General features: G+C 42.3%; 1 protein-coding gene across 9 annotated transcripts in view; it reads left to right on the top strand.

Moving 5' to 3' along the window:
- LOC139280562 (POC1 centriolar protein homolog B-like) overlaps nt 1–27,975 on the top strand; it is a 121,221-nt gene that overhangs the window by 46,204 nt on the left and 47,042 nt on the right. For all 9 annotated transcript variants that reach the window (XM_070900058.1, XM_070900062.1, XM_070900064.1 and 6 more), the window contains exons 4-8: nt 3,708–3,887; nt 6,069–6,176; nt 6,810–6,925; nt 11,420–11,553; nt 11,919–11,987. In XM_070900058.1, coding sequence (XP_070756159.1) covers nt 3,708–3,887; nt 6,069–6,176; nt 6,810–6,925; nt 11,420–11,553; nt 11,919–11,987 — 607 coding nt within the window. The remainder of the gene's footprint in view (nt 1–3,707; nt 3,888–6,068; nt 6,177–6,809; nt 6,926–11,419; nt 11,554–11,918; nt 11,988–27,975) is intronic.

Below are 27,975 nucleotides of genomic sequence, written 5' to 3'. Positions count from 1 at the left end.
CATATATGATGATATACATTTCTCTAGTTCTCCCTTTATAGTCAGCTCTACAAATTGCATAATAACTGCCAAGGTGATTGCATCATATAAAATACTCTTGGCAGATATTTAGCAGTTTCTAAAGCTGCAAAGTATCTGTCAAGATGATTGTCCGTAATTAAATCATCTTGGCAGATACGAGGCTATTCAGCTCTGATTATAAAGAGTGAATTTAAATGAAATATCTTAAAGGAATTTGATCAATTTAAAAAAATATATATATATACTCATGAATACTTTGCTCTGCACATATTGGATTTTGGAATTCTCCACATAGAAACATAGAAAATAGGCGCAGGAGTAGGCCATTCGGCCCTTCGAGCCTGCACCACCATGCAATAAGATCATGGCTGATCATTCCTTCAGTACCCCTTTCCTGCTTTCTCTCCATACCCCTTGATCCCCTTAGCCGTAAGAGCCATATCTAACTCCCTCTTGAATATATCCAGTGAACTGGCATCAACAACTCTCTGCGGCAGGGAATTCCACAGGTTAACAACTCTCTGAGTGAAGAAGTTTCTCCTCATCTCAGTCCTAAATGGCCTACCCTATATCCTAAGACTGTGACCCCTGCTTCTGGACTTCCCCAACATCGGGAACATTCTTCCCGCATCTAACCTGTCCAGTCCCATCAGAATCTTATACGTTTCAATGAGATCCCCTCTCATCCTTTTAAACTCCAGTGAACAAAGGCCCAGTTGATCCAGTCTCTCCTCATATGTCAGTCCAGCCATCCCTAGAATCAGTCTGATGAACCTTCGCTGCACTCCCTCAATAGCAAGAACGTCCTTCCTCAGATTAGGAGACCAAAACTGAACACAATATTCCAGGTGAGGTCTCACCAAGGCCCTGTACAACTGCAGTAAGACCTCCCTGTTCCTATACTCTAATTCCCTAGCTATGAAGGCCAACATACCATTTGCCGCCTTCACCGTCTGCTGCACCTGCATGCCTGATGAACCATGACACCCAGGTCTCGTTGCACCTCCCCCTTTCCTATTCTGCCACCATTCAGATAATCTGCCTTCGTGTTTTTGCCCCCAAAGTGGATAACCTCACATTTATCCACATTATATTGCATCTGCCATGCATTTTCCCACTCACCTAACCTGTCCAAGTCACTCTGCAGCCTCTTAGCGTCCTCCTCACAGCCACCCAGTTTACGTCATTTGCAAACTTGGAGATATTACACTCAATTCATTCATCTAAATCATTAATGTATATTGGAAAGAGCTGGGGTCCCAGCACTGAGCCCTGCGGCACTCCAATAGTCACTGCCTGCATTCTGAAAAGGACCCGTTTATACCAATTCTCTGCTTCCTATCTGCCAACCAGTTCTCTATTCACGCCAGTACATTGCCCCCAATATCATGTGCTTTGATTTTGCATACCAATCTCTTGTGTGGGACCTTGTCAAAAGTCTTTTGAAAGTCCAAATTCTCCCTTGTCCACTCTGCTAGTTACATCCTCAAAAAATTCCAGAAGATTCGTCAAGCATGATTTCCCTTTCATAAATCCATGCTGACTTGGACCGATCCTGTCACTGCTTTCCAAATGCGCTGCTATTTCATCCTTAATGATTGATTACAACATTTTCCCCACTGCTGATGTCAGGCTTAACCGGTCTATAATTATCCGTTTTCTCTCTCCCTCCTTTTTTAAAAAGTGGTGTTACATTAGCTACCCTCCAGTCCATAGGAACTGATCCAGCGTCGATAGACTGTTGGAAAATGATCACCAATGCATCCACTATTTCTAGGGCCACTTCCTTAAGTACTCTGGGATGCAGACTATCAGGCCCCGGGGATTTATTGGCCTTCAATCCCATCAATTTCCCTAACACAGTTTTCCGCCTAATAAGGATATCCTTCAGTTCCTCCTTCTCACTCGACCCACTGTCCCCTAGTACATTCGTAAAGTTATTTGTGTCTTCCTTCGTGAAGATAGAACCAAAGTATTTGTTCAATTGGTCTGCCATTTCTTTGTTCCACATTATAAATTCATCTGAATCCGACTGCAAGGGACCTACGTTTGCCTTCACTAAGCTTTTTCTCTTCACATATCTATAGAATCTTTTGCAGTCAGTTTTTATGTTCCCGGCAAGCTTCCTCTCGTACTCTATTTTCCCCCTCTTAATTAAACCCTTTGTCCTCCTCTGCTGAATTCTAAATTTCTCACATTCCTCATGTTTGTTGCTTTTTCTGGCCAATTTATATGCCTCTTCCTTGGATTTAACACTATCCTTAATTTCCCTTGTTAGCCACAGTTGAGCCCCCTTCCCCGTTTTATTTTTTACTCCAGACAGGGATGTACAATTGTTGAAGTTCATCCATGTGATCTTTAAATGTTTGCCATTGCCTATCCACCGTCAATCCTTTAAGTATTATTTTCCAGTCTATCCTAGCCAATTCACGCCTCATACCATCGAAGTTACCTTTCCTTAAGTTCAGGACCCTAGTTTCTGAATTAACTGTGTCACTCTCCATCTTAATAAAGAATTCTATCATATTATGGTCACTCTACTCCAAGGGGCCTCGCACAACAAGATTGCGAATTAGTCCCTTCTCATTACACATCACCCAGTCTAGGATGGCCAGCTCTCTCGTTGGTTCCTCGACATATTGGTCTCGAAAACCATCCCTAATACACTCCAGGAAATCCTTCTCCACCGCATTACCACCAGTTTGGTTAGCCCAATCAATATGTAGATTAAAGTCGCCCATGATAACTGCCGTATATTTATTGTACACATCCCTTATTTCTTCTTTGATGCTGTCCCCAACCTCACTACTACTGTTTGGTGGTCTGTCCACAACTCCCACTAGCATTTTCTGCCCTTTGGTATTCCACAGCTCCACCCATACCGATTCCACATTATCCAAGCTAATGTCCCTGAGAGCTACCCCAGAGAGCTGTGGATGCTCAGTTGTTGACATTCAAGGCAGAGATCAATAGATTTTTGGATACTAAAGTAATCAAGGGATATGTGGATAGTGCAGGAAGGTGGAGTTAAGGTCGAAGATCAGCCATGATCTTACTGAATGGTGGAGCAGGGCCAAATGGCCTACTCCCGCTCCTATTTCTTGTTATATTTTTGTTCTGTGGAAAAATGACAAAGAAGGTTGGTAATGTTCTATCCAACCATTTTGTAAAATCATTATTGCCAAGATCTCTCATGGACCCTCTTTTATATGGGTTTGCATATGATGTGGGTGTACTGGCTTACCCTCTTAATTTATTGAAAATACAAGACTAGATATTTTCACATCAATACAGACTGTTGCACTCAAAATCCCAGCCTCTCAGCCCAATGCTTATTATACTGTAAGGATTCAAAGCATTATAAATTATATCATTTTAGTGTTCTAGTTAACATTTGAGCTATTCTTAGAACATAGAACTCTATTTAGTTTTGAAAAATGCATAATTTTATTTCCATAACCACAAAAAGATGAGCAACATTGCACATGAAATAAATACTTTAAATCCGGATCCAAAATGAAAATTAAATTGATTGTAGTGATTTTCTTTAACAGTAAAATAGCAGAAGAATTTTTCGCCAGTGTTTTTAGGTATTTATCAAAATCGGGTATAGTCACACTGGGCCTGTATTATCTGGTGTGTCTGTTTTAGGAGACAGTGAAGTGATTTTGCTATCTTGTGTTTAGTAAGGGTGTATCGACTGCATTCACAGCCCACAGTGCCACAGTCCGCAGTGTGAACTTCTCCAGTGATGGGAATTTCCTGGTTACAGCATCTGATGACAAATCAGTGAAGGTGTGGAACACTCATGAACAGCGGTTTTTGTTGTCCTTTAAAGAGCACAATAACTGGGTCCGTTCTGCCAGGTGAGATTATTTTAAGGAATAGATCGACTAGTGAGAGTTGGATAGCTTTTTGTCGGCTGGCACAGACATGATGGGCTGGATGGCCTCCTGTGCCGCAAACTTCTATGTTTGTTAGTTTGATCATAAAGTTGGCTTTCTACTATTTTGTCTTTGAGTTGTGATTTGGGTGTACATTGCACAATGCGCATCTGATTTGGGCTTGAGTCATAACATTTATCTTTGTTTCAGTTGTGGGTTTTTTTTCTTGCCTTATGTGCCATTAGTGAAATGTTCAGCTTAGAGAATTAGAATTTTGAATATGTGCCAAATTTGCAGATTTAAACTAGAGTTGAAATAGGAGTGCTCAATTAAGCATGCAGTATCCTGTGCCTAAAGTTGTTGAAATCATAAATTGAAATTGTTTCCTGTGGGGTATTTTTAATTCCATGTTCTAAACAAGAATCCATCGTGTACTTGCTAGTATGAATATTGTACATAGGTTTTGTTAGTTAACTGAACAGAGAGGTTCTATCCTGAATGTGTACTTGTCCAATACCCAACATTACTCTCTGGTGTGCCTTTTCTAAATAAATCAATAAGGAGACACTGGGTTGTCCCAGTGTCATCAAACAAAAGTGCTTGCTTTTTCCAAGGACACAACCAATAAGGAACGAAACCATAAAACAAAGGAAAATTATGAACTGAAATAATATTTTTCCCAATGTGCACGACACACTGCAGTTCCTGTGGCGCCCACCAGCCGCACAAAGCCCTGAACGCACCAGTGGACTCTGCATGCTCCGTCTCCAGAGCCACGCGGGCGTAGCTGCTTGCACAATGGCTTTTTTCCTCCAAACTTTTACTTTTTGAATTATTTCTTTGAAAGGCTCTTCCATAGAGCCCTGAAAATCATCTCTTCCTTCAGCTTGTGCAGCTAGAATGTTTGAATGACTAACCAGACGGATGGGAAGTCCCTTCAGCTTACTTTCTCCACAGAATGGAATCAATGTTTGCAAAGACCAGATGGAATTAAGCTCCAGTTTCTCTGAACGTGTTTAGCTTAATATCCATTGCAATCAAGGATGGAGTCAGCTGGTTACATGTGATCATACTGTACAATGAAAATATTGAAAGTTAACTGAGATGTCCCAGCTTTTTAATACAAATTAAAATGGCAAATTATATTGCAGATTGCACCTACAGAGGATTTCATGCTGAATTAAATCACAACTTACTATACTTTGATTGCAATTGAGACATTTAGATTGCAAATACAGTCCTTGCATATTACTGTGGCGACAGTGTGTTGAGGTATAATTGTGCACTAACTACCATTTATTTTATGCTGTGTGTGTGTGTGCATGTTTTGAAATAAATATTGATTGAAAGAAATGCTTCAATATATTTCAACATTTAATGCTAAAGTAAAATTTTATGAATCAGAAAGTTCTCAGTCTAGCAGTTAATGTAGTATTGGGCCCCCTAGCTCAGGGGTTAAAATGTTGAGTAACGGAGTTTATATAAAATAAGGTCATCAACCGGAGACATTAACACTCTTGTCTCCTCAGATGCTGCCTGACCTGCATTTTCTGTTTTTATTTCAGATTTCCAGCATCCGCAGTATGTTGCTTTTGTATTCGAGTAGCCAAGCTGTACAGTTTGATCCCTGGTCTGCAGTAGGGGGTGCTACAGTTTATATAAATTGCTGAGTTAGGGAGGAAAACATTGATCGGGGTTCCTGCTCCTCATTAGTAGAAGTTGTTCTCACTGAACTATCACAGGGAACTAACTTACTATTTCCAACGTTAATTTGTGTCATATTTTTAAGAATGATGTATGAATCTCCAGTAACTGATGAGCGGTTACAAAATTACAGTATAATATAACTGTACTGATCTGTTGAGCAGAAAATTATACTGCTTCTGTATTGCACTGTAACTAGTTACTTTCTCTGCCAGTTCTTAATCAAAATGTTGCTATTGGTGCTGTTTGAGCTTTACATAGCGATTTTGTTCAATATTTCAGTATTGCGCAAGTATGGGGGTGGGGGGGTTGTTTAACATTCTTGCAAGCAAATCGATTATCAAGTTTATGATTTTATTTAGAGTCCTGCTTTTAATGGTGTTAAAGTATACAAGTCATTTTACATTTTTTTAAAGAAATATCCGAACTCTATTTCCAATGCTTTACTCTGACAATTAGGTTCTCTCCAGATGGAAGGCTTATAGTTTCCTGTAGTGATGATAGAACTGTTAAGATCTGGGACACAGTGAGCAGAGAATGCATCAGCACTTTCACTGAACACAGAGGGTAAGTTAACATTTCCTCTTTACAAAATGCTTTCAATCTTTCAGCCCCAAGTTCATGAATGATAGAAATAAAATTATTGTATCATCAAACAATCTAAATGATTTTATATTGGAATTTCATTGGAAGTGGCCTGCATTGTCCCCAATCTAGTTTTAGGGACAACCAATAGATATCCTGTGGTAATAAAAACAGAAAATGCTGGAAATCTTAGTGGGTCAGGCAGCATCTGTAGAGAGAAACCGAGTTATTGTTTCAGGTCTGTGACAGATATCCAGTGGCGTTGCCCACATGTATTCTCTGGTCTGGAGTCTGGTTGTAATGTTTAGCTGCTTACCTGGCCCTTTAATGCCATTGCTCTTACTAAAGAAACCAGGTAATTGTGCCTACTTATGAACTGCTGCGGTTAACCAGAGTGTAGTTAGAGCTGTTTGTAAATTTTAGCCTCAAGGCCAATTACTGACTGACTTTTGTAGAATGTTTGGCATCTGTAGAAGTGGTGCGATGGGCACACTATCGACACATTATTTTATCTGTCCCAAATACTTGTAGTGATTCTGTCACTGTTTTTACTGGATGCCACACACCAGATCTTGGATACTGATACTCTAAAGTGTGATGTTTATTATAATCTAGGTTTGCCAGTTTTGTGGATTTTAACCCCAGCGGCACCTGTATAGCTTCAGCAGGGACTAATAATACTGTGAAGCTTTGGGATGTTCGAATAAACAAACTGCTACAACATTACCAAGGTAATTAATCAGAACTTGAAGTTAACTGTGGCATTTTTATATTAAACAACTTGTAAATTTAATTGTAGTTAATTCTTGTAGGAATATAAATGATTATACTCAACGAAACTTGAATGTCATGAGTTTGTAGCATTTTTGAACTAACTCATTAATAAATATCTAGAAAGAAAGACTTGCATTTCTATAGCACCTTTCACGGCCACCGGATGTCCCAAAGCACTTTATTGGCAATGAAGTACTGTTGTAATGTAGGAAATGTGGCAGCCAGTTTGCACACAGCAAGCTCCCATAAGCAGCAATGTGATAATGATCAGATAATCTGTTTTTGTTATGTTGATTGAGGGATAAATATTGGCCAGGACTAATTTTAGGAACTGAAGATTTAGTTACTTTGGGTACTTTTTGTGGGCTTAAGAAAATGATGAATGTCGTGTTTATAGATCCGTATTTAACACACTACCTTTCATATTTATAGTTGGATTGCCTCCAGGCGCTGCTGTTGCTGATGTAATCTAAATTGATTTTTGTATTGAATAGTTTTTGAGGTACCTATTTTCTGAGGGATAGGAGTGTTGGTTTCAGTAAAATAGAGTTGCAGGGCATGGCAGTGTTGACTAAAATGGTTGTGCCTGAAATTAACTATCTCTATATTCTTTGACTTCATCAGAAGCTGTACTTTTTTTCTTTCCAATATTTACTTTATGCACCTGTTTCTAATTTCCTTACAGTCCGTTCAGAATCTTCCTGTTGTTGTCCTCTTTAAGAACATAAGAAATAGGAGCACGAGTAAGCCATTCGGCCCCTCGAGCCTGCTCCGGCATTGAATAAGATCATGGCTGATCATCTACCTCAATTCCACTTTCCTGCACTGTCCCCATATCGAGTTCCGTCTTGAATATACTCAAAGACTGAGCCTCTACAGCCCTCTGGGGTAAAAAAATTCCAAAGATTCACCACCCTCTGAGTGAAGAAATTTCTCCTCATCTCAGTCTTGAATGGCTGACCCCTTATCCTGAGACTGTGACCCCTGGTTCCAGACTTCCCAGCCCGGGGGAAACATCCTCCCTGCATCTATCCTGTTAAGCCCTGTAAGAATTGTGTATGTTTCAATGAGATCACCTCTCATTCTTCTAAACTCTAGAGAACATAGGCCCAGTCTACTCATTCTCTCCTCATAGGACAATCCTCCTCATCCCAGAAATCAGTCTGATGAACCTTCATTGCACTCCCTCTATGGCAAGTATATCCTTCCTTAGGTAAGGAGACCAAAACTGCACAATACTCCAGGTGCGGTCTCACCAGAGCCCTATATAATTACAATAAGATATTTTTACATATTCAAGTCCTCTTGTAATAAAGGCCAACACACCATTTGCTTTCTTAATTGCTTGCTGTACCTGCATGTTAACCTTCAGTGATTTGTTTACAAGGACCCAACATCTGAACACCATTTCCCAATCTCTCACCATTTAAAAAATACTCTTCTTTTCTATTTTTCCTACAAAGTGGATGACTTCACATTTTCCCACATTATATTCCATTTGCCATGTTCTTGCCCACTCACTTAGCCTGTCTATATCCCCTTGAAGCCTCTTTGCATCCTCCTCACAACTTACATTCCCACCTAGCTTTGTATCATCAGCAAACTTGGATATATTACATTGATATAGATTGCGAATAGCTGGGGCCCAAGCACAAATCTTTGCGACACCCCACTAGTTACAGCCTCCCAACCCGAAAATGACCCGTTTATTCCTACTCTGTTTTCTTTCTGCTAACCAATCCTCAATCCATACTAGTATATTATCCCCAATCCCGTGAGCCCAAATTTTGTTTAATAACCTCTTGAGTGGCATCTTATCGAATGCCTTCTGAAAATCCAAATACACCACATCCACTGGTTTCCCCCTTATCTATTCTGCTAATTACAATCTCAAAAAACTCAACAGATTTGTTGAACATGATTTCCCTTTCATAAATCCGTGCTGGCTCTTCTCAATCCTATTATTATTTCTAAATTCTCTGTTACCATATCCTTAATAATAGATTCTAGCATTTTCCCTATGACTGATGTCAGGTTAACTGGTCTGTAGTTCCCTGTTTTCTCTCTCTCTCCTTTCTTAATTGGCGGGCTGCATTAGCTACCTATCAATCCACAGGAACCGTTCCAGAATCTATGGAATTTTGGAAGCTGACAATCAATGCATCCACTATCTCTACAGCCACCTCTTTCAAAACCCTCGGATGTAGACCATCAGGTCCAGGAGATTAATCGGCTTTCAGTCCCATTCATTTCTCCAGTACTATTTTTTTACTATTACTAATTTCTTTCAGTTCCTCATTCTCACAAGCCCTTTGGTTCTCCACTATTTCCAGGAGGTTTTTTGTGTCTTCTGTGAAGACAGACAAAAAGTATTTGTTTAATTTCTCTGCCATTTCCTTATTCCCCATTATAATTTCTCCTCTCTCAGCCAGTAAGGGATCCACGAAAACTTTTGCTAATCTATTCCTTTTTACATACCTATAAAAGCTTTACTGACCTTTTAAGAGCTTAAGAAATAGGAGCAGGAGTAGGCCATTCGGCCTCTCGAGCCTGCTCTGCCATTTTATACGATCTTGGCTGATCCGATCATGGACTCAGGTCCACTTCCCTGCCCGCTCCCCATAACCCCTAATTCCCTTATCGGTTAAGAAACTGTCTGTCTATGTCTTAAATGTATTCAATGCACAGCTTCCACAGCTCTCTGAGGCAACGAATTCCACAGATTTACAATCCTCTGAGAAAAGAAATTTCTCGTCATCTCAGTTTGAAATTGGAGGCCCCTTATTCTAAGATTATGTCCCCTAGTTCTAGTCTCCCCTATCAGTGGAAACATTCTCTTTGCATCCACCTTGTCAAGCCCCCTCATAATCTTATACGTTTCGATAAGATCACCTCTCATTCTTCTGAATTCCAATGAGTAGAGGCCCAACCTACTTTCCTCATGGATCAACCCCCTCATTTCCGGAATCAACCGAGTGAACCTTCTCTGAACTGCCTCCAAAGCAAGTATATCCTTTCGTAAATATGGAAACCAAAACTGTACGCAGTATTCCAGGTGTGGCCTCACCAATACCCTGTATAACTGTAGCAAGACTTCCCTGCTTTTATACATCATCCCCTTTGCAATAAAGACCAAGATTCCATTGGCCTTCCTGATCACTTGCTGTACCTGCATACTAACCTTTTGTGTTTCATGCACAAGTACCCCCAGGTCCCTCTGTACTGCAGCACTTTGCAATCTTTCTCCATTTAAATAATAATAACGTTCTTTGCCTTGGTCTTTATCTGTTGATTATTTTTATATTCTTCTGCGATGTTCCAAAGTGCGATGTAGAATAACAAAACATGCGGTAAGACCCAATAAAATGAGCAGCTTTTTTTCCATTCTAACCTGGCTAATCAATTTAATTTGAATTGCTTGCAATATAAACTAAATAATAACCTGAATGAACAATGATAGCCATTGGGAAGCCTGCCATGCACAGGTGGCTCTCAAACTATAACCCAATGCGGAGCAGACAGTGGGTGACAATGCCACTGCTGCCACAGAAACAAATTTTCAACAGGACAAAAAGATAAGAGTTACCTGGAATCGAGATGCTACTCATGGGTCGAAGTACTGCTACCATTTACTTTGTGTGAGAGTATACGCACGAAGGAGGGAATGTGCGAGCGTGTGGAAGAAAGGCAGTTAAATGGTGATGCAGGGAATGGGAAAGAATGATGAAAGGAATGATGCCGAGGGAACATGATAGAGTAAATTAGCTGCATAGTATATCATCATATTGGGCTAGGTCTCAAATGTCTTTGTAGTAGACTTTTACTAGTTGTAATCACAGTGAACATAGTAAACTATTATTAAAACCTCGCAGCACTGTGTCGATAATGCATTTATTTTGCTGGTTATTGAGCTTTCAAAGGTGGCTCACACTTGCTTTATTACATTGAGGAAATAATAAACGGAATTAAATAGCTTTTGGATTCCAAAGGAATAAAAACCTGCTTTAAAAGTTAATTAAATAAATCATAAGTAATGCTCTTGAGCAAAAAAAATAAATGAGTAGTTTTCTATTCTGTTTTATGATCTTGTACTAGAGAGTAATTAAAGTTTAAAGATCAGAATAATTACAGATGTGTGGAATTGTAGGCACTGGGATTACATGATTAAATTTGCATTATGCTCATTTAATTTTCCATATATTATAATTAGCAATTGCTATTTACAATGTGGTTAGAGAGGGGTGTTGCTTATCCAGTAAGGAATCTGGTAATACTCGTGTGCTTAAAATGTGGTTGAATGAAAAGCAGCCTAGAAAGAAGGCAGCAAGCATATACTAAGAGGTTGGGGACAGTAAGGTATGCGAGAGAATTGTGGCTGTCATTCAGAAGCTCACCATTGATTGATTTGTGTAGCTTGTTAAATCAGACTGACCATCCTGTCTTCTAAACAGTCCACAGCGCTGCAGTGAACTGCTTGTCTTTCCATCCTTCTGGTAACTACCTTATCACTGCATCGAATGACTGTACTCTCAAGATAATGGATTTGTTGGAAGGAAGATTATTTTACACTCTGCATGGACACCAGGTGAAAATAGAGGCGCATTAAATACATAACATTTTCAAATGGTCTATTACGATTCTCCAATTCCTGTACAATTTGTTTCTGATTTCTTTTGAAATGAGTATTAAACCTTTGCTGTTAAATCAGTAAGTAAACCCGGTCACCGATTGTATGAAGAGATCTTGTGCAGTAATAGAAAAAGTTAAGAAATGTAGACTTTTTTTTTACCCTAAGATAACTGATGACAAAGAACAGTTTCATTTCTATTTCCTTCATAAAAAATTATTTCGGAAGTATAAATCTAAAAATTATATACGAAGTGTAAACTTATTTGCAAACTGGATTTGCTGTTCAGGTGACTTAAAAAAAGTTACTTTGCTTATTTGTAGGGTCCTGTAATTGCTGTAACATTTTCGAGGCATGGAGAATATTTTGCTTCCGGTGGAAGTGATTCACAGGTTTGAAACTTTGTTTCCTGTAATAATAATTAACCTTGTTTCAGAAATCTGATCATGTAGATATAAACTTGTGATAAAAGTCTGGCAGATGCCATGCACTTCCTGTGCACGTTATCTTTATTTCCTTTCTCACACTTTTAGTGTGATGTTTTCTCAGGCTTGTTTCCCGATGGGGAAGTCACAGGACTGGAGCCTCTGATTTTCCATTCATTTAAATCAGTGGATGGAAAGTCACGGGCTCTGAGCCTAAAATTTCCTGAAGAACACTGCCTGCAAGTGCTGCTTCTCAACAGAATTGTCCGATCAGGAAATTAGCCCCTGTACATCAGCATGTATCACATATCAGCTTTCAAAATCTATGTCACACACCTCTTTAAAATTTTGCAGGCTTCTGGGCAACATTGTTGCGCCATCCAGTTGCGTCTCCTAGACCCATCCTCCCATTTTACGAAAACATACGGACAGGTAAAGACCCTCTGGTCCATCGAGCCTGCCCCACACAATGGCGATACTTTGTGTATCACAACATGTACACTCCACCCCACCCGAAATCATGAGACCTCCTGGGAGAGGCAAAAAAAATATTTTTTTTAAAAACCCAGGCCAATTTGGGAGGAAAATCTGGGAAGTTCCTCTCCAACCCGGGCAATCGAAATTAATCCAGGAGATCACTCTGGCCCTGAATTCTCTGCAGTACCGGCCTTCTGTAAGAGGTAATCTTCTCCGTAGCCAGAAACAAATCCAGCTTTCCCTTGAAGGAATGATGCTTTTTTCATCTTGATTTCTTCCCCGCTGCCTGATTTTCAGGTTTAACCCAATTTTACTCCTGCCAATATTTGGGCAGTTGGCTTCCATTGCCCGACCCATTTGTAACCGACTTGGACCTTGGATCTGCTCCTCGATAACTGTGAGGCCTCAAATTTAGCACCCGGGCTTGCTCACCTCCGCTGTTTCCAGCTGCCCACTTAGGATTTTTGGCCTCTTCTTCCTCCCTGGTTCCATATCCTTATTAGGAGTAGTTGTGCCTTGAGCCTCCCTGCATTCTCGCCAGCCACACACTCCTGACTCCCACCCATTCTTGGCCAGGAAACCACTCACCTGATGCGTCCTCTGTTCGTGCTGGATTCTCAGCACTGAGCTGGCGAACAGCATGAAACTTTTCCAAATGATTAAGGAATATGTATATTTACCTTTTTAGAGCTTTTTAAAAAAAAATCTCATCAATCACGGCAACGTGAAAGTTATCAGTTTTTTTGGAAAAGGAACAAGGAAGATTAACCTTAGTACTCGCTGTGATTTATTTGCCTCTAACCTATAGAGACTTCTATTGAACACTTTCAGTAGTTCCTGCATTTTTTGGGTGGATTATTTGACTCTATCATATTTAACCCGGGCACAAATGTGTTTGGCCTCCGGGGTAAAAGTTTCCTGTCACTGTGAATAGAGATCTATTGACAAGTCAAGCCGTGCAAGTATGCTGAGAAGTTGTTTATTGTGTTTTGTTGTGTAAATCTCCTGATGAAAGAAGAATTGTGCATGAACGATGTTCATAGAATCATAGAAAATTATGACACAGAAGGAGGTAATTCGGTCCATCGTGTCCATGTTGGTCCAAAAAGAGCTACCCAGCCTAATCCCACCTTTCAGCACTAAGTCCGTAGCCTTGTATGTCACGGCTCTTTAAGTGCACTTCCAAGTACTTTTTAAATGTGGTGAGGCCTCTATCACCCTTTCAGGCAGTGAGTTCCAGACCCCCACCACCCTCTGGGTGAAAATTATTTTCCTCATCTCCCCTCTAATCCTTCTACAAACTACTTTAAATCTATGCCCCCTGGTTATTGACCCCTCTGCTATTGGAAATAGGTGCTTCCTATCCACCCTATCTAGTTGTTAGAACTTAGGATCTTGCTAAGGCAGCTGGTGTTAGATGCAAGTCTTTTCTGGCAGTGTCCGTGAGCCAACAGAATTATTTTTAAACCCAGGCAGGCCTGTTACCTTGAGCACTGTTATAAAGCAGTCACTTTGCGAGTGATCACGTGTTACAGGGGCCAATTAGGCTTTTTGCGTTGCACCAATGCAAAATCTGTAATAGAACTGCAATTTTAGGCACTGATCTAAGTGTAAATTTAAACTTGACTACTCCAACTCACTCCTGGCTGGCCTCCCACATTCTACACTAAGTAAACTTGAGGTCATCCACTCGGCACCAAGTCACGCTCACCCATCACCCCTGTACTTGCTGACCTACATTGGCTCCCGGTTAAACAACGCCTTCAGCTGTTTGGGCCCTAAGCTCTGGAACTCCCTCCCTAAACCTCTCCGCCTCTCTACCTGTTTTTCATCCTTTAAGATACTCCTTAAAACCTACCTCTTTAACCAAGCCTTTGGTCATCTGCCATAATTTCTTCTTGTGTGACTCGTATCAAATTTATCTGTTTTGTTTTATAACATTCCTGTGAAGCGTCTGGAGATGCTCCTATTTCTTATGTTCTTGGACTTTACATAGCTACACGCAAAAAAATGCAACGCAGTCTAAAAATTGTCAGATCTTTATTAAATTAAAAACACAACAAAGTAATGGACAGAACAAGTGGCTTTCTGGTTAGCAGGCCAATACAATTCTGTGGGTCTATTTTTGTGATTCACTATTTACTGATATACATCACACATATACAAGCACTGAACCAATAACAATACTTGCTGTTTAAGAATGTTGTTGCCAATAGTCCCATAGCTTTGCTCAGTTGGGGGATGATTTATTCTGACAAAAACTCCAAAGACACAGTGCGCTGGGTCATCGGCAACCACCACCTCCCTACAGTCTCTCGTTCTCTCTCTTTTCCCAACCGTTGTGCCACTCCATCTGGAGTACAGCGTTCAGTTTTGGGCAGCAAACCTTAGAAAATATATATTAGCCATGGAAGAGGTACAGCGCAGATTCACCAGAGTGATACCTGGGGTTAAATTATGAGGACGGGTTGCATAAACTTGACTTTTATTCTCTACATTTAGAAGGTGATCTAGTCAAGGTATGTAAAATGCCGCCTTTCTGGAAGTCCAAATACCCTGTTTGTTACATCCTCAAAGAATTCCAGCAAATTTGTCAAACATGACTTCCCCTTCATAAATCCATGCTGACTCTGCCTGACCGAATTATGCTTTTCCAAATGTCCTGTTACTGCTTCTTTAATAATGGACTACCAATATTTTCCCAACCACAGATGTTAGGCTAACTGGTCTATAGTTTCCTGCTTTTTGTCTACCTCCTTTTTTAAATAGGGGCGTTACATTTGCAGTTTTTCAATCTGCTGGGACCTCCCCAGAATCCAGGGCACTTTGGTAAATTACAACCAATGCATCCACTATCCCTGCCGCTACTTCTCTTAAGACTCTAGGATGCAAGCCATCAGGTCCAGGGAATTTATCCGCCTTTAGTCCCATTACTAAGTTTCCATTTTTGATTTGCACTTTTGGATCTGATGATTTTGATCTTTTCACAAACAGTTTAATCCATGAAGTTTTTTGACGTAATTCTGTGTAATTAAATACAAAGACTGGATATAGTGGATAGCAAGGGCCTATTTCTCTTGGTGGAGTGGTCAATTATGAGGGGGCATAGTTTTAAAGTAATTGATAGAAGGATTATCGGGGTGTTGAGAAATCTTTTTCACTCAAAGGGTGGTGGGGGTCTTGAACTCACTGCCTGAAAGGGCGGTAGAGGCAGAAACACTCACCACATTTTAAAGGTGCTTGGATGGGCATTTGAAGCGCCGTAACCTGCAGGGTAAGTGGGATTAGACTGGATAACCTCTTGTTGGCTGGTGCAGATACGATGGTAAGTACTGTAGGGAATCGAATACAGCCAGAGTGATGATCTGGACTAGTTTCGATCGCCTGGATGGGTTGGAAAGGAATTGTCCCAGATTTTTTCCCCCAATTGGCCTGGGTTTTTATCTGGTATTTTGCGCCTCCCAGGAGATCACATGGCTCTAGTTGGGGTGGGGGAAGTGTAAAATGTTGCGATGCATGGGGTGTCACAGTTGTGTGAGGCGGACTGGTTGGGCTGGGTGCTCTTTACCTTTCCGTCATTGTTCATAGGTTTATATGTAACCTTCAGGGCTGCTGACCGAGGGCCGTGTGGCTCTTTGTTGGCCGGCGCGGACACGCTGGGCCGAAATGGCCTCCTGCACTGTAGATTCCTATGTTTCTAAAACTGTAAAGAGCAACCAACAATATTCACCTAGAAATAGGAAAACAGGCATTTGATGTTGGATTTTTTTTAATAGCATCAGTAATAAAACAAACTTGAATGAGATGGATGCAGTAAATATCTGAATTAAAACCAAGATTACCTGAGATTAAAAGTTTTAATCGGGACACAGCCCTCTTGCATTTTTAATTTTGACACAAAACTCATTGCAAAGGTTAAAAATGTTACTTCACAGATGTGCGTGCATTTATGTATACTTGCACAGAGCTCCGCTTTGCCTGAACACACTGATGTGAGAATAGCTTGGAGTAAATTTTCATTTTCACCATCGAGGTGGTCACCACCCATTCTAGGACCCATTGATTTTCAATGAAACGAAAGTCGGCAGATTTATATCATGGGTGAGTGATCTCCGCCAGATTACCACCCAGGCAGTGACGATAATCATTTACCCCTGTGTACCTTGGCGTACTGCCCAGTCACTGTTTTCAAAACAGATACCATCTTCAAGCCAAAGCTGCCACGCAATAGGTTCCCATTAGACTGCATGTGTGATCTGATCTCAACTGCAACTTTGGAAGGCAGCAGATTGAGTTGAGGCATCTGTTGTCATCAGTTTGCAATCATTATTGGCAGTCCCTCGACATCGAGGAAGACTTGCTTCCACTCTAAAAGTGAGTTCTTAGGTGACTGAACAGTTCAATACGGGAATCACAGTCTCTGTCACAGGTGGGACAGATAGTGGTTGAAGGAAAGGGTGGGTGGGGAATCTAGTTTGCCGCACGCTCCTTCCGCTGCCTGCGCTTGTTCTGCATGCTCTTGGCGACGAGACTCGAGGTGCTCAGCACCCTCTCGCATGCTCTTCCTCCAAATAGGGCGGTCTTTGGCCAGGGACTCCCAGGTGTTGGTGGGAATGTTGCATTTTATCAAGGAGGCTTTGATGGTGTCCTTGAAACGTTTCCTCTGCCCACCTTGGGCTCGCATGTCATGTAGAAGTTCCAAGTAGAGCGCTTGCTTTGGGAGTCTTGTGTCAGGCATGCGAACAATGTTGACCGCCCAATGGAGCTGATCGAGTGTGGTCAGTGCTTTGATGCTGGGGATGTTGGACTGATCGAGGACACTAACGTTGGTGCGTTTGTCCTCCTAGTGGATTTGCAGGATCTTGCAGAGACATCATTGGTGGTATTTCTCCAGCGATTTGAGGTGTCTACTGTATATGGTCCACGTCTCTGAGTCATACAGGAGGGGAGCCCTATAGACCATGAGGTTGGTGCCAGATTTGAGGGCCTGATCTTCGAACACTCTCTCTTCCTCAAGCGACCGAAGGCTGTGCTTGCGCACTGGAGGCGGTGTTGAACCTAGTCGTCGATGTCTGCCCTTGCTGACAATAGGCTCCCGAGGTATGGAAAGTGGTCCACGTTGTCCAGGGCCGCGCCGTTGATCTTGATGACTGGGGTCAGTGCTGTGTGGCGGGGTCAGGTTGGTGGAGGACCTTTGTCTTATGGATGTTTAGTATAAGGCCCATGCTTTCGTACGCCTCAGTGAAGATGTTGATTATGACAAAGAAGGTCAGTCTCTGAATGTACGCAGGCGCAAGCATCGTCCGCGTATTGTAGTTCGACGATAGAAGTTGGGACGGTCTTGGATCTGGCCTGGAGACGTCGAAGGTTCCCACTAGTTCTGTAGTTTAGTTCCACTTCAGTGGGGAGCTTGTTGAATGTGAGGTGGAGCATTGCAGAGAAGATTTTCAATATAATAATGACCCTGTGGCTAAGGAGCTCCTCCCGGAGTCACAATGCGGATTTCGTCCACTACGGGGTACAAGGGATATAGAAACATAGAAACATAGAAAATAGGTGCAGGAGTAGGCCATTCGGCCCTTCTAGCCTGCACCGCCATTCAATGAGTTCATGGCTGAACATGCAACTTCAGTACCCCATTCCTGCTTTCTCACCATACCCCTTGATCCCCCGAGTAGTAAGGACTACATCTAACTCCTTTTTGAATATATTTAGTGAATTGGCCTCAACAACTTTCTGTGGTAGAGAATTCCACAGGTTCACCACTCTCTGGGTGAAGAAATTCCTCCTCATCTCGGTCCTAAATGGCTTACCCCTTATCCTTAGACTGTGTCCCCTGGTTCTGGACTTCCCCAACATTGGGAACATTCTTCCTGCATCTAACCTGTCTAACCCCGTCAGAATTTTAAACGTTTCTATGAGGTCCCCTCTCATTCTTCTGAACTCCAGTGAATACAAGCCCAGTTGATCCAGTCTTTCTTGATAGGTCAGTCCCGCCATCCCGGGAATCAGTCTGGTGAACCTTCGCTGCACTCCCTCAATAGCAAGAATGTCCTTCCTCAGGTTAGGAGACCAAAACTGTACACAATACTCCAGGTGTGGCCTCACCAAGGCCCTGTACAACTGTAGCAACACCTCCCCGCCCCTGTACTCAAATCCCCTCGCTATGAAGACCAACATGCCATTTGCTTTCTTAACCGCCTGCTGTACCTGCATGCCAACCTTCAATGACTGATGTACCATGACACCCAGGTCTCGTTGCACCTCCCCTTTTCCTAATCTGTCACCATTCAGATAATAGTCTGTCTCTCTGTTTTTACCACCAAAGTGGATAACCTCACATTTATCCACATTATACTTCATCTGCCATTCATTTGCCCACTCACCTAACCTATCCAAGTCGCTCTGCAGCCTCATAGCATCCTCCTCGCAGCTCACACTGTCACCCAACTTAGTGTCATCCGCAAATTTGGAGATACTGCATTTAATCCCCTCATCTAAATCATTAATATACAGTGTAAACAGCTGGGGCCCCAACACAGAACCTTGCGGTACCCCACTAGTCACTGCCTGCCATTCTGAAAAGTCCCCATTTACTCCTACTCTTTGCTTCCTGTCTTGACAACCAGAAACTTTTGCAATCCGTCTTAATGTTCTCTGCAAGCTTCTTCTCGTACTCCATTTTCCCTGCCCTAATCAAACCCTTTGTCGTCCTCTGCTGAGTTCTAAATTTCTCCCAGTCCCCGGGTTCGCTGCTATTTCTGGCCAATTTGTATGCCACTTCCTTGGCTTTAATACTATCCCTGATTTCCCTTGATAGCCACAGTTGAGCCACCTTCCCTTTTTTATTTTTACGCCAGACAGGAATGTACAATTGTTGTAGTTCATCCATGCGGTCTCTAAATGTCTGCCATTGCCCATCCACAGTCAACCCCTTCAGTATCATTCGCCAATCTATCCTAGCCAATTCACGCCTCATACCTTCAAAGTTACCCTTCTTTAAGTTCTGGACCATGGTCTCTGAATTAACTGTTTCATTCTCCATCCTAATGCAGAATTCCACCATATTATGGTCACTCTTCCCCAAGGGGTCTCGCACAACGAGATTGCTAATTAATCCTCTCTCATTACACAACACCCAGTCTAAGATGGCCTCCCCCCTAGTTGGTTCCTCGACATATTGGTCTAAAAAACCATCCCTTATGCACTCCAGGAAATCCTCCTCCACCGTATTGCTTCCAGTTTGGTTAACCCAATCTATGTGCATATTAAAGTCATCCATTATAACTGCTGCACCTTTATTGCATGCACCCCTAATTTCATGTTTGATGCCCTCCCCAACATCACTACTACTGTTTGGAGGTCTGTACACAACTCCCACTAACGTTTTTTGCCCTTTGGTATTCTGCAGCTCTACCCATATAGATTCCACATCATCCAAGCTAATGTCCTTCCGAACTATTGCCTTAATTTCCTCCTTAACCAGCAATGCTACCCCACCTCCTTTTCCTTTTATTCTATCCTTCCTGAATGTTGAATACTCCTGGATGTTGAGTTCCCAGCCCTGATCATCCTGGAGCCACGTCTCCGTAATCCCAATCACATCATATTTGTTAACATCTATTTGCACAGTTAATTCATCCACTTTATTGCGGATACTCCTTGCATTAAAACACAAAGCCTTCAGGCTTGTTTTTTTAACACCCTTTGTCCTTTTAGAATTTTTCTGTACAGTGGCCCTTTTTGTTCTTTGCCTTGGGTTTCTCTGCCCTCCACTTTTCCTCATCTCCTTTCTGTCTTTTGCTTTTGCCTCCTTTTTGTTTCCCTCTGTCTCCCTGCATTGGTTCCCATCCCCCTGCCATATTAGTTTAAATCCTCCCCAACAGCACTAGAAAACACTCCCCCTAGGACATTGGTTCCGGTCCTGCCCAGGTGCAGACCGTCCGGTTTGTACTGGTCCCACCTCCCCCAGAACCGGTTCCAATGCCCCAGGAATTTGAATCCCTCCCTGCTGCACCACTGCTCAAGCCACGTATTCATCTGCGCTATCCTGCGATTCCTACTCTGACTATCACGTGGCACTGGTAGCAATCCCGAGATTACTACTTTTGAGGTCCTACTTTTTAATTTAGCTCCTAGCTCCTTAAATTCGTTTCGTAGGACCTCATCCCTTTTTTTTACCTATGTCGTTGGTACCAATGTGCACCACGACAACTGGCTGATCTCCCTCCCTTTTTAGAATGTCCTGCACCCGCTCCGAGACATCCTTGACCCTTGCACCAGGGAGGCAACATACCATCCTGGAGTCTCGGTTGCGGCCGCAGAAACGCCTATCTATTCCCTTTACAATTGAATTCCCTATCACTATTGCTCTCCCACTCTTTTTCCTGCCCTCCTGTGCAACAGAGCCAGCCACGGTGCCATGAACTTGGCTGCTGCTGCCCTCCCCTGATTTTTACGGCGCGACAGCTGCAAGAAAAATGCAGGGAACTGCACCAGCCCTTGTACATGGCCTTCTTTGACCTTACAAAGGCCTTTGACACTGTGAGCCGCGAGGGGCTATGGAGCGTCCTCCTCCGTTTCGGCTACCCCTAAAAGCTTGTCACCATCCTCCACCTGCTCCATGATGACATGCAATCCGTGATCCTGACCAACGGATCCATTACAGACCCAATCCACGTCCGGACTGGGGTTAAGCAGGGCCAACCCTCTTCAGTTTGCAATAGGGCATTGCAGAGAGCTGGGAACAGGTTCCTTCGCCGCCGCCTTGATAAGTAAATGATGCTTGAAGGAAAATCTAAAAACCGCAGTGAAAAACAAACTTGGGCAGAGCGCTGCACTGCTTCAGGTGTACTATACTCGGGAAAACCCTTTTACAGAGTTAAATACATTTTTCCACTTCCTGTTTCTTCATGTATTTGTCTGGTATTTTTTGTGTTGTCTATTAAACAATGGAAGCGGTTACAACATCTATTAACGGGCAGCTAATCTACACATTTAATGTGTAGTTTGTATATTTATTACGACACATATTTAATAATTCGTTAGAAAAAGGCACAGTGCCAGAGGACTGGAGAATAGCTAACATACTATCTATATTTAAGAACAGGGATAGAACATTCCAGGGAATTATAGACCAGTCAGCTTAACATTGGTGGTAGGACAAATAATGAAAGGCGAAAATAAAAAAACATCTAAAAACCAAAAATATAATAACGAATAGTCAGCATGGATTTCAAAAAGGAAAGTCTTGCTTGACCAACCTCATTGAATGTTTTAAAGAGGTAACAGAGAGAGTAGACAATGGCGATGCAGTAGATGTAATTTATCTAGATTTTCAAAAGGCCTTCGCTAAGGTACCCCATAATAGACTGATGAACAAGGTCAGGGAATGCGAAGTGAGGGGACAAGTAGCAGACTGGATAACTAGCTGGCTTCAAGCCAGAAAGCAGAGAGCAGGGGTTAAAGGTGGCAGAAGGTGGGCAGTGATTTTCCACAAGGATCAGTGCTGGGACCACTGTTGTTCACAATTTATATTAAGGATTTAGACGTTGGAAACACAATTTCTAAATTAGCGGATGACAACAAATTGGGGACGATGGTCAGTACTGAGGAGGGCTGCAACAAATTACAGGAGGACATTAATAAACTTGCAGAATGGGCATATAATTGCCAAATGAAGTTTTAACAGATAAATGTGAGGTATTACATTTTGGTAGGAAGAATAGGGAGGTTACTTATTACTTAGAGGATGCAAGTCTAGGTGAGATAGAGGAACAAAGGGATCTGAGTACAAATACACATCACTAAAAGTTGTGACACAGGTTAGCAAGGCTATTAAAAAAAACACAAACCATGCACTAGGGTTTATTTCTAGAGGAATAGAATTGAAAGGTAGGGAAGTTATGCTAAACCTGTATAGAACCGTGGTTGACCACACTTAGAGCACTGCATACTGTTCTGGTCGCCATATTATAAAAAGGATATAGAGGCACTGGAGAGGGTGCAGAGAAGAATTGTAAGGATGATACCAGAATTTCGAGGGCATACATATTAGAAAAGGATGAACAGGCTTGGATACCTTTTAAGAACATAAGAAATAGGAGCAGGAGTAGGCCACCTGGCCCCTCGAGCCTGCTCCGCCATTTAATAAGATCATGGCTGATCTGATCATGGACTCAGCTCCACTTCCCTGCCCGCTCCCCATAACCCTTTACTCCCTTATCGCTCAAAAATCTGTCTTATCTCCACCTTAAATATATTCAATGACCCACCCTCCACAACTCTCTGGGTCAGAGAATTCCACAGATTTACAAACCTCAGAGAAGAAATTCCTCCTCGTCTCAGTTTTAAATGGGCGGCCCCTTATTCTGAGACTATGTCCCCTAGTTTTAGTTTTCCCTATGAGTGGAAATATCCTCTTGCATCCACCTTGTCGAACCCCCTCATCTTATATGTTTCAATGAGATCATATCTCATTCTTCTGAACTCCAATGAGTATAGGCTCAACCTATCCTCATAAACCAACCCCCTCATCTCCAGAGTCAACCTAGTGAACCTTCTCTGAACAGCCTCCAATGCAAGTATATCCTTCCTTAAATACGGAGACCGCAGTACGCAGTACTTGGGTGTGGCCTCACCAAAACCCTGTACAGTTGTAGCAGGACTTCGCTGCATTATACTTTATCCCCCTTGCAATAAATGCCAACATTTAATTTGCCTTCCTGATTACTTGCTGTACCTGCATACTCACTTTTTGTGCTTCATGCACACGTACCCCCAGGTCCCTCTGTATTGCACTTTGCAATTTTTCTCCATGTAAATTATAATTTTCTTTTCTATTTTTTCTGCCGAAGTGGATAATCTCTCATTTTCCCACATTAAACTCCATCTTCCAAATGTTTGCCCACTCACTTAGCCTGTCTATATCCCTTTGCAGATTTTTTGTGTCCTCCTCACAATTTGTTTTCCCACCCAACTTTGTATCATCAGCAAACTTGGCTACATTACACTCGGTCCCTTCATCCAAGTTATTAATATAGATTGTAAATAGTTGAGGCCCCAGCACCGATCCCTGCGGCACCCCACTAGTTATTGTTTGCCAACCGGAAAATGACCCATTTATCCCGGCTCTCTTTTCTGTTAGTCAGCCAATCCTCTATCCATGCTAATATATTATCCCCAACTCCATGAACTTTTATCTTGTGGAAATCCAAATACCCCACATCCACTGGTTCCCCCTTATCCACCCTGCTCATTATATCCTCAAAGAACTCCAGCAAATTTGTCAAAAATGATTTCCCTTTCATAAAACCATGCTGACTCTGCTTTTCTCTTGGAAAAAAGAAGGCTGAGGGGTGACCTAATAGAGGTCTTTAAAATTATGAAAGGTTTTGATAGAGTGGATACAGAGAGAATGTTTCCACTTGTGGGGAAGACTAACTCGAGGCCATCAATACAAGATAGGCACATAGAGATCTAATATGGAATTTAGAAGAAGCTTCTTTACCCAAGGAATGGTGAGAATGTGGAACTCGCTACCACAGGGAGTGGTTGAAGCGAATAGTATCGATGCATTTGAGGGACAGCTCGACAAACATATGAGGGAGAAGGGAATAGAGGGTTATGCTGATAGATTTAGATGAGGAAAGACGGGAGGAGGCTCGAATGGAGCATAAACGCCGGCATGGACTGGTTGGGCCAAATGGCCTGTTTCTGTGTCGTATATCCTATGTAATCTGATGCCAAGCTTTAGAATAGGTTAGAAGCATGGTCCTGGGAATGATAGGCCTGTTAGATTAACATCTGTAGTGGGAAAATACTCGTGCCCATTATAAAAGAAGTAATTCAAATAAGTAGCAAGAAGAAAGGCAATAAATCCAATTGAACATGGGTTTATGAAAGGCAGGTAAAGTCTAGCACATTTACTGGAGTTCTTTGATCTAACAGAGTTGATGGATATTATATATTTTGACCTTTTAGAAAGCATTTGATGAGGCCCCAGCAGGAGACTTCTGGCTAAACTAAAAGCTCATGGATTCGAGGTAAAATTGTAAATTGGATCATTAATTGGCTAGGCAGTAGGAAACAAACTAATTGCAATGGTAATAACCCTAGCTGTGACCAGTGGAGCCCTCTAGGCTCAACCCTGAGATCTGTGCCATTTGTAATATTTACTAATGATTTGGGCTGAGGTATTATAAGAATATCTGTTCTTGCAGATAGCGCAAAGTTGTGTGGGAAAGGATATAAAGAATGCATTGACTCTTGGTAATCGGACACGTACATGGGATTTAGTATCGAGAACTGGATATCACTGCAAAAAAAAGCACAAGATTATACAATAAAGATTATCATTAAATCAAATGGCCAATCATTATGCCTCAATATGTTTTCTCTGACACATGTTGAAATGTCTCAACGTGTGTTGTACCAATTGTCAAAGAAAGTAGAATTTCACGATATCTATTTAGATTCAGAAATAATAAATGCAAACAGTTAATACTGACATTCTAATGCATTGGTGAAACTACACTTGGTAATTACAGTGATCAAAAAAAGTACTGCCAAGGCCTGAAGGCAGTGGAGTTTAATAGTTCAATTACGGTGCAAACCTGCTGCCAACTTAACTTGAAACAGGTGTGCAATATTGCAATCTTACTACCTCTGACATATTTAAACACCAACCTGTGGAACTAATCTCTGGTACTTCAAAAGTACTTCATTGGCTTTAAAGTGCTTTGGGGCATCCTGAGGATGTGAAAGGCGCTATAGAAATGCAAGCTCTTTTTTTTCTTAAAATATTTTCGAAGCCAAATGACAAGTTTTTTTTTAAAGTTCCTTTTGCTCCCTAACTTCAATTATTTCAAAACTTTATAGAGGTGAGTTGAGATTTTTTTCAAAAGGCTCACTAGCTGTATGTGAAGGGTGGGGGGAAAGTGAGAGAGCTTCAGTCACTGTCTGCCGCAGTGCTGGCATGGACATTTGCTGCCCCTCCTGTCCTTTGCTAGGCTGCCACACTGCTCCTTCCGGCCCCCGGCCTGCGAGCACTATTGGAGCAGGCTGGGGAGCGGAAGGAGCAGCATGGCGGCGTACCACTCCAGGGAGCAGCAAGTGCTGGAGCAGGAGAGCAACGGCAGTGAAAAGGGACGTCACCAAGGTCCAGGTCGGTGATTGGAGCGTGGGCAGGTACAGCAGGAGCGGCGAGATCGGGATGAAGGAGCGGCGAGAGATTGTGGAGGCACGAGTTCGGGGCCCAGAAGAGGCGTCGGGCCAGCCCACACTGCGATATGTGAGCGCACTAGGTCCGTGAAGCAGAGTTGGTCTCCAGTCACCTTGGTTAATCCTTGCTACTGGACCAAGGCCTAGCTCTGTCAAGCCCATGTGGTGGCTGGTGTACAACGGTCACCACACGTTAAAAAAAATTCAAGGCATCTTCAAGCACAGGCATCTTCCACCCTTCAAGATTTAGTTCGGACCTGGAATTTTAGGTCCATCATTGAAACACCTGTGAACTTTTTGACGTGGAAGCAAGTCATCCTCGACTCGAGGGACTGCCTATCATGATGATGATGCCCTTTGCTGCTATTAAACCTGACATTTCCTGTAAAAGGGTATTTTTACCAGCAGGGGGCTGAAATTCAAATGCACAGAAACTCTCCTTGAAGTGTTTGTGCGCATAAATAAAAAGACAGAAAGGATGATGCTATATGAGAACTGTGGGGAGTGCTAAGGGAGTTAAATCTCTTCTGATTGAAGAAAAATAAACAGGTGAAAATGTGATTTTAAATATTTAGTCAGGAAGGGAATTTGGTGAGATGGATATGGAGAATTTATTTGTACTTTAGAGTTCACCTTGGAATAAATTGCAGCTGGCAATGAACATGGACGCATTGAGACAGGTGCTATGTATGCAACCCCCTAACTATATCTTTGATAGCTTGCTGGACTCGATGTCTTTACAATTTTCATTAATGATCTAGATGTAGGTGTTTGGGAATGATCTGCAACTTTACAGACCACACCAAGATAGAGGATACTGCAAACAGATATCGATGTGTTGGGGGAATGGCCGTATTAGTAAATGTGTTATGTACGTGGGCAGGTCTAATGCTCAATTTTGCAGATGACACAAAGATTAGTGGGAAAGCGGGTGGTGTAGAGGACACAGAGAGGCTGCAGAGAGATTTAGATAGGCTAAGCGAATGGGCTAAGGTTTGGCAGATGGAATACAATGTCGGAAAGTGTGAGATCATCCACATTGGGAAAAACAACAGTAAAGGGGAATATTATTTGAATGGGGAGAAATTACAACATGCTGTGGTGCAAAGGGACCTGGGGGTCCTTGTGCATGAATCCCAAAAAGTTAGTTTGCAGGTGCAGCAGGTAATCAGGAAGGCGAATGGAATGTTGGCCTTCATTGCGAGAGGGATAGAGTATAAAAGCAAGGAGGTCCTGCTGCAACTGTACAGGGTATTGGTGAGGCCGCACCTGGAGTACTGCGTTCAGTTTTGGTCACCTTACTTAAGGAAGGATATACTAGCTTTGGAGGGGGTATAGAGACGATTCACTAGGCTGATTCCGGAGATGAGGGGGTTATCTTATGATGATAGATTGAGTAGACTGGGTCTTTACTCGTTGGAGTTCAGAAGGATGAGGAGTGATCTTATAGAAACATTTAAAATAATGAAAGGGATAGAGGCAGAGAGGTTGTTTCCACTGGTCGGGGAGACTAGAACTAGGGGGCACAGCCTCAAAATACGGGGGAGCCAATTTAAAACCGAGTTGAGAAGGAATTTCTTCTCCCAGAGGGTTGTGACTCTGGAATTCTCTGCCCAAGGAAGCAGTTGAGGCTAGCTCATTGAATATATTCAAATCACAGATAGATAGATTTTTAACCAATAAGGGAATTAAGGGTTACGGGGAGCGGGCGAGTAAATGGAGCTGAGTCCACGGCCAGATCAGCCATGATCTTGTTGAATGGCGAAGCAAGCTCGAGGGGCTAGATGGCCTACTCCTGTTCCTAATTCTTATGTTCTTATTAATGTTGGGGAATTCCAGAATCAGGGGTCACAGTCTAAGGATAAGGGTAAGCCATTTAGGACCGAGATGAGGAGAGACTTCTTCACCCAGAGAGTGGTGAACCTGTGGAATTCTCTACCACAGAAAGTTGTTGAGGCCAATTCACTAAGTATATTCAAAAAGGAATTAGATGTAGTCCTTACTACTAGGGGGATCAAGGGGTATGGCGAGAAAGCAGGAATGGGGTACTGAAGTTGCATGAACTCATTGAATGGCGGTGCAGGCTAGAAGGGCCGAATGGCCTACTCCTGCACCTATTTTCTATGTTTCAATATACACCCTGCAGGGAACCGATTGAAGCCAGTGGTGAAAGAAAGAGATTATGGTGCATTACTCTCATGGCCTGTGACCAATACTGTGTGGCTTATAGCTAAGGCAAACCGGGTTCTAGGTTGTA

The sequence above is a fragment of the Pristiophorus japonicus genome, chromosome 15 (genome assembly GCF_044704955.1).
Source record: "Pristiophorus japonicus isolate sPriJap1 chromosome 15, sPriJap1.hap1, whole genome shotgun sequence".
Taxonomy (NCBI): Eukaryota; Metazoa; Chordata; class Chondrichthyes; family Pristiophoridae; genus Pristiophorus; species Pristiophorus japonicus.
The sequence above is the reverse complement of the archived record's forward strand: the minus strand, read 5'-3'. Positions and strand labels throughout refer to the sequence as shown.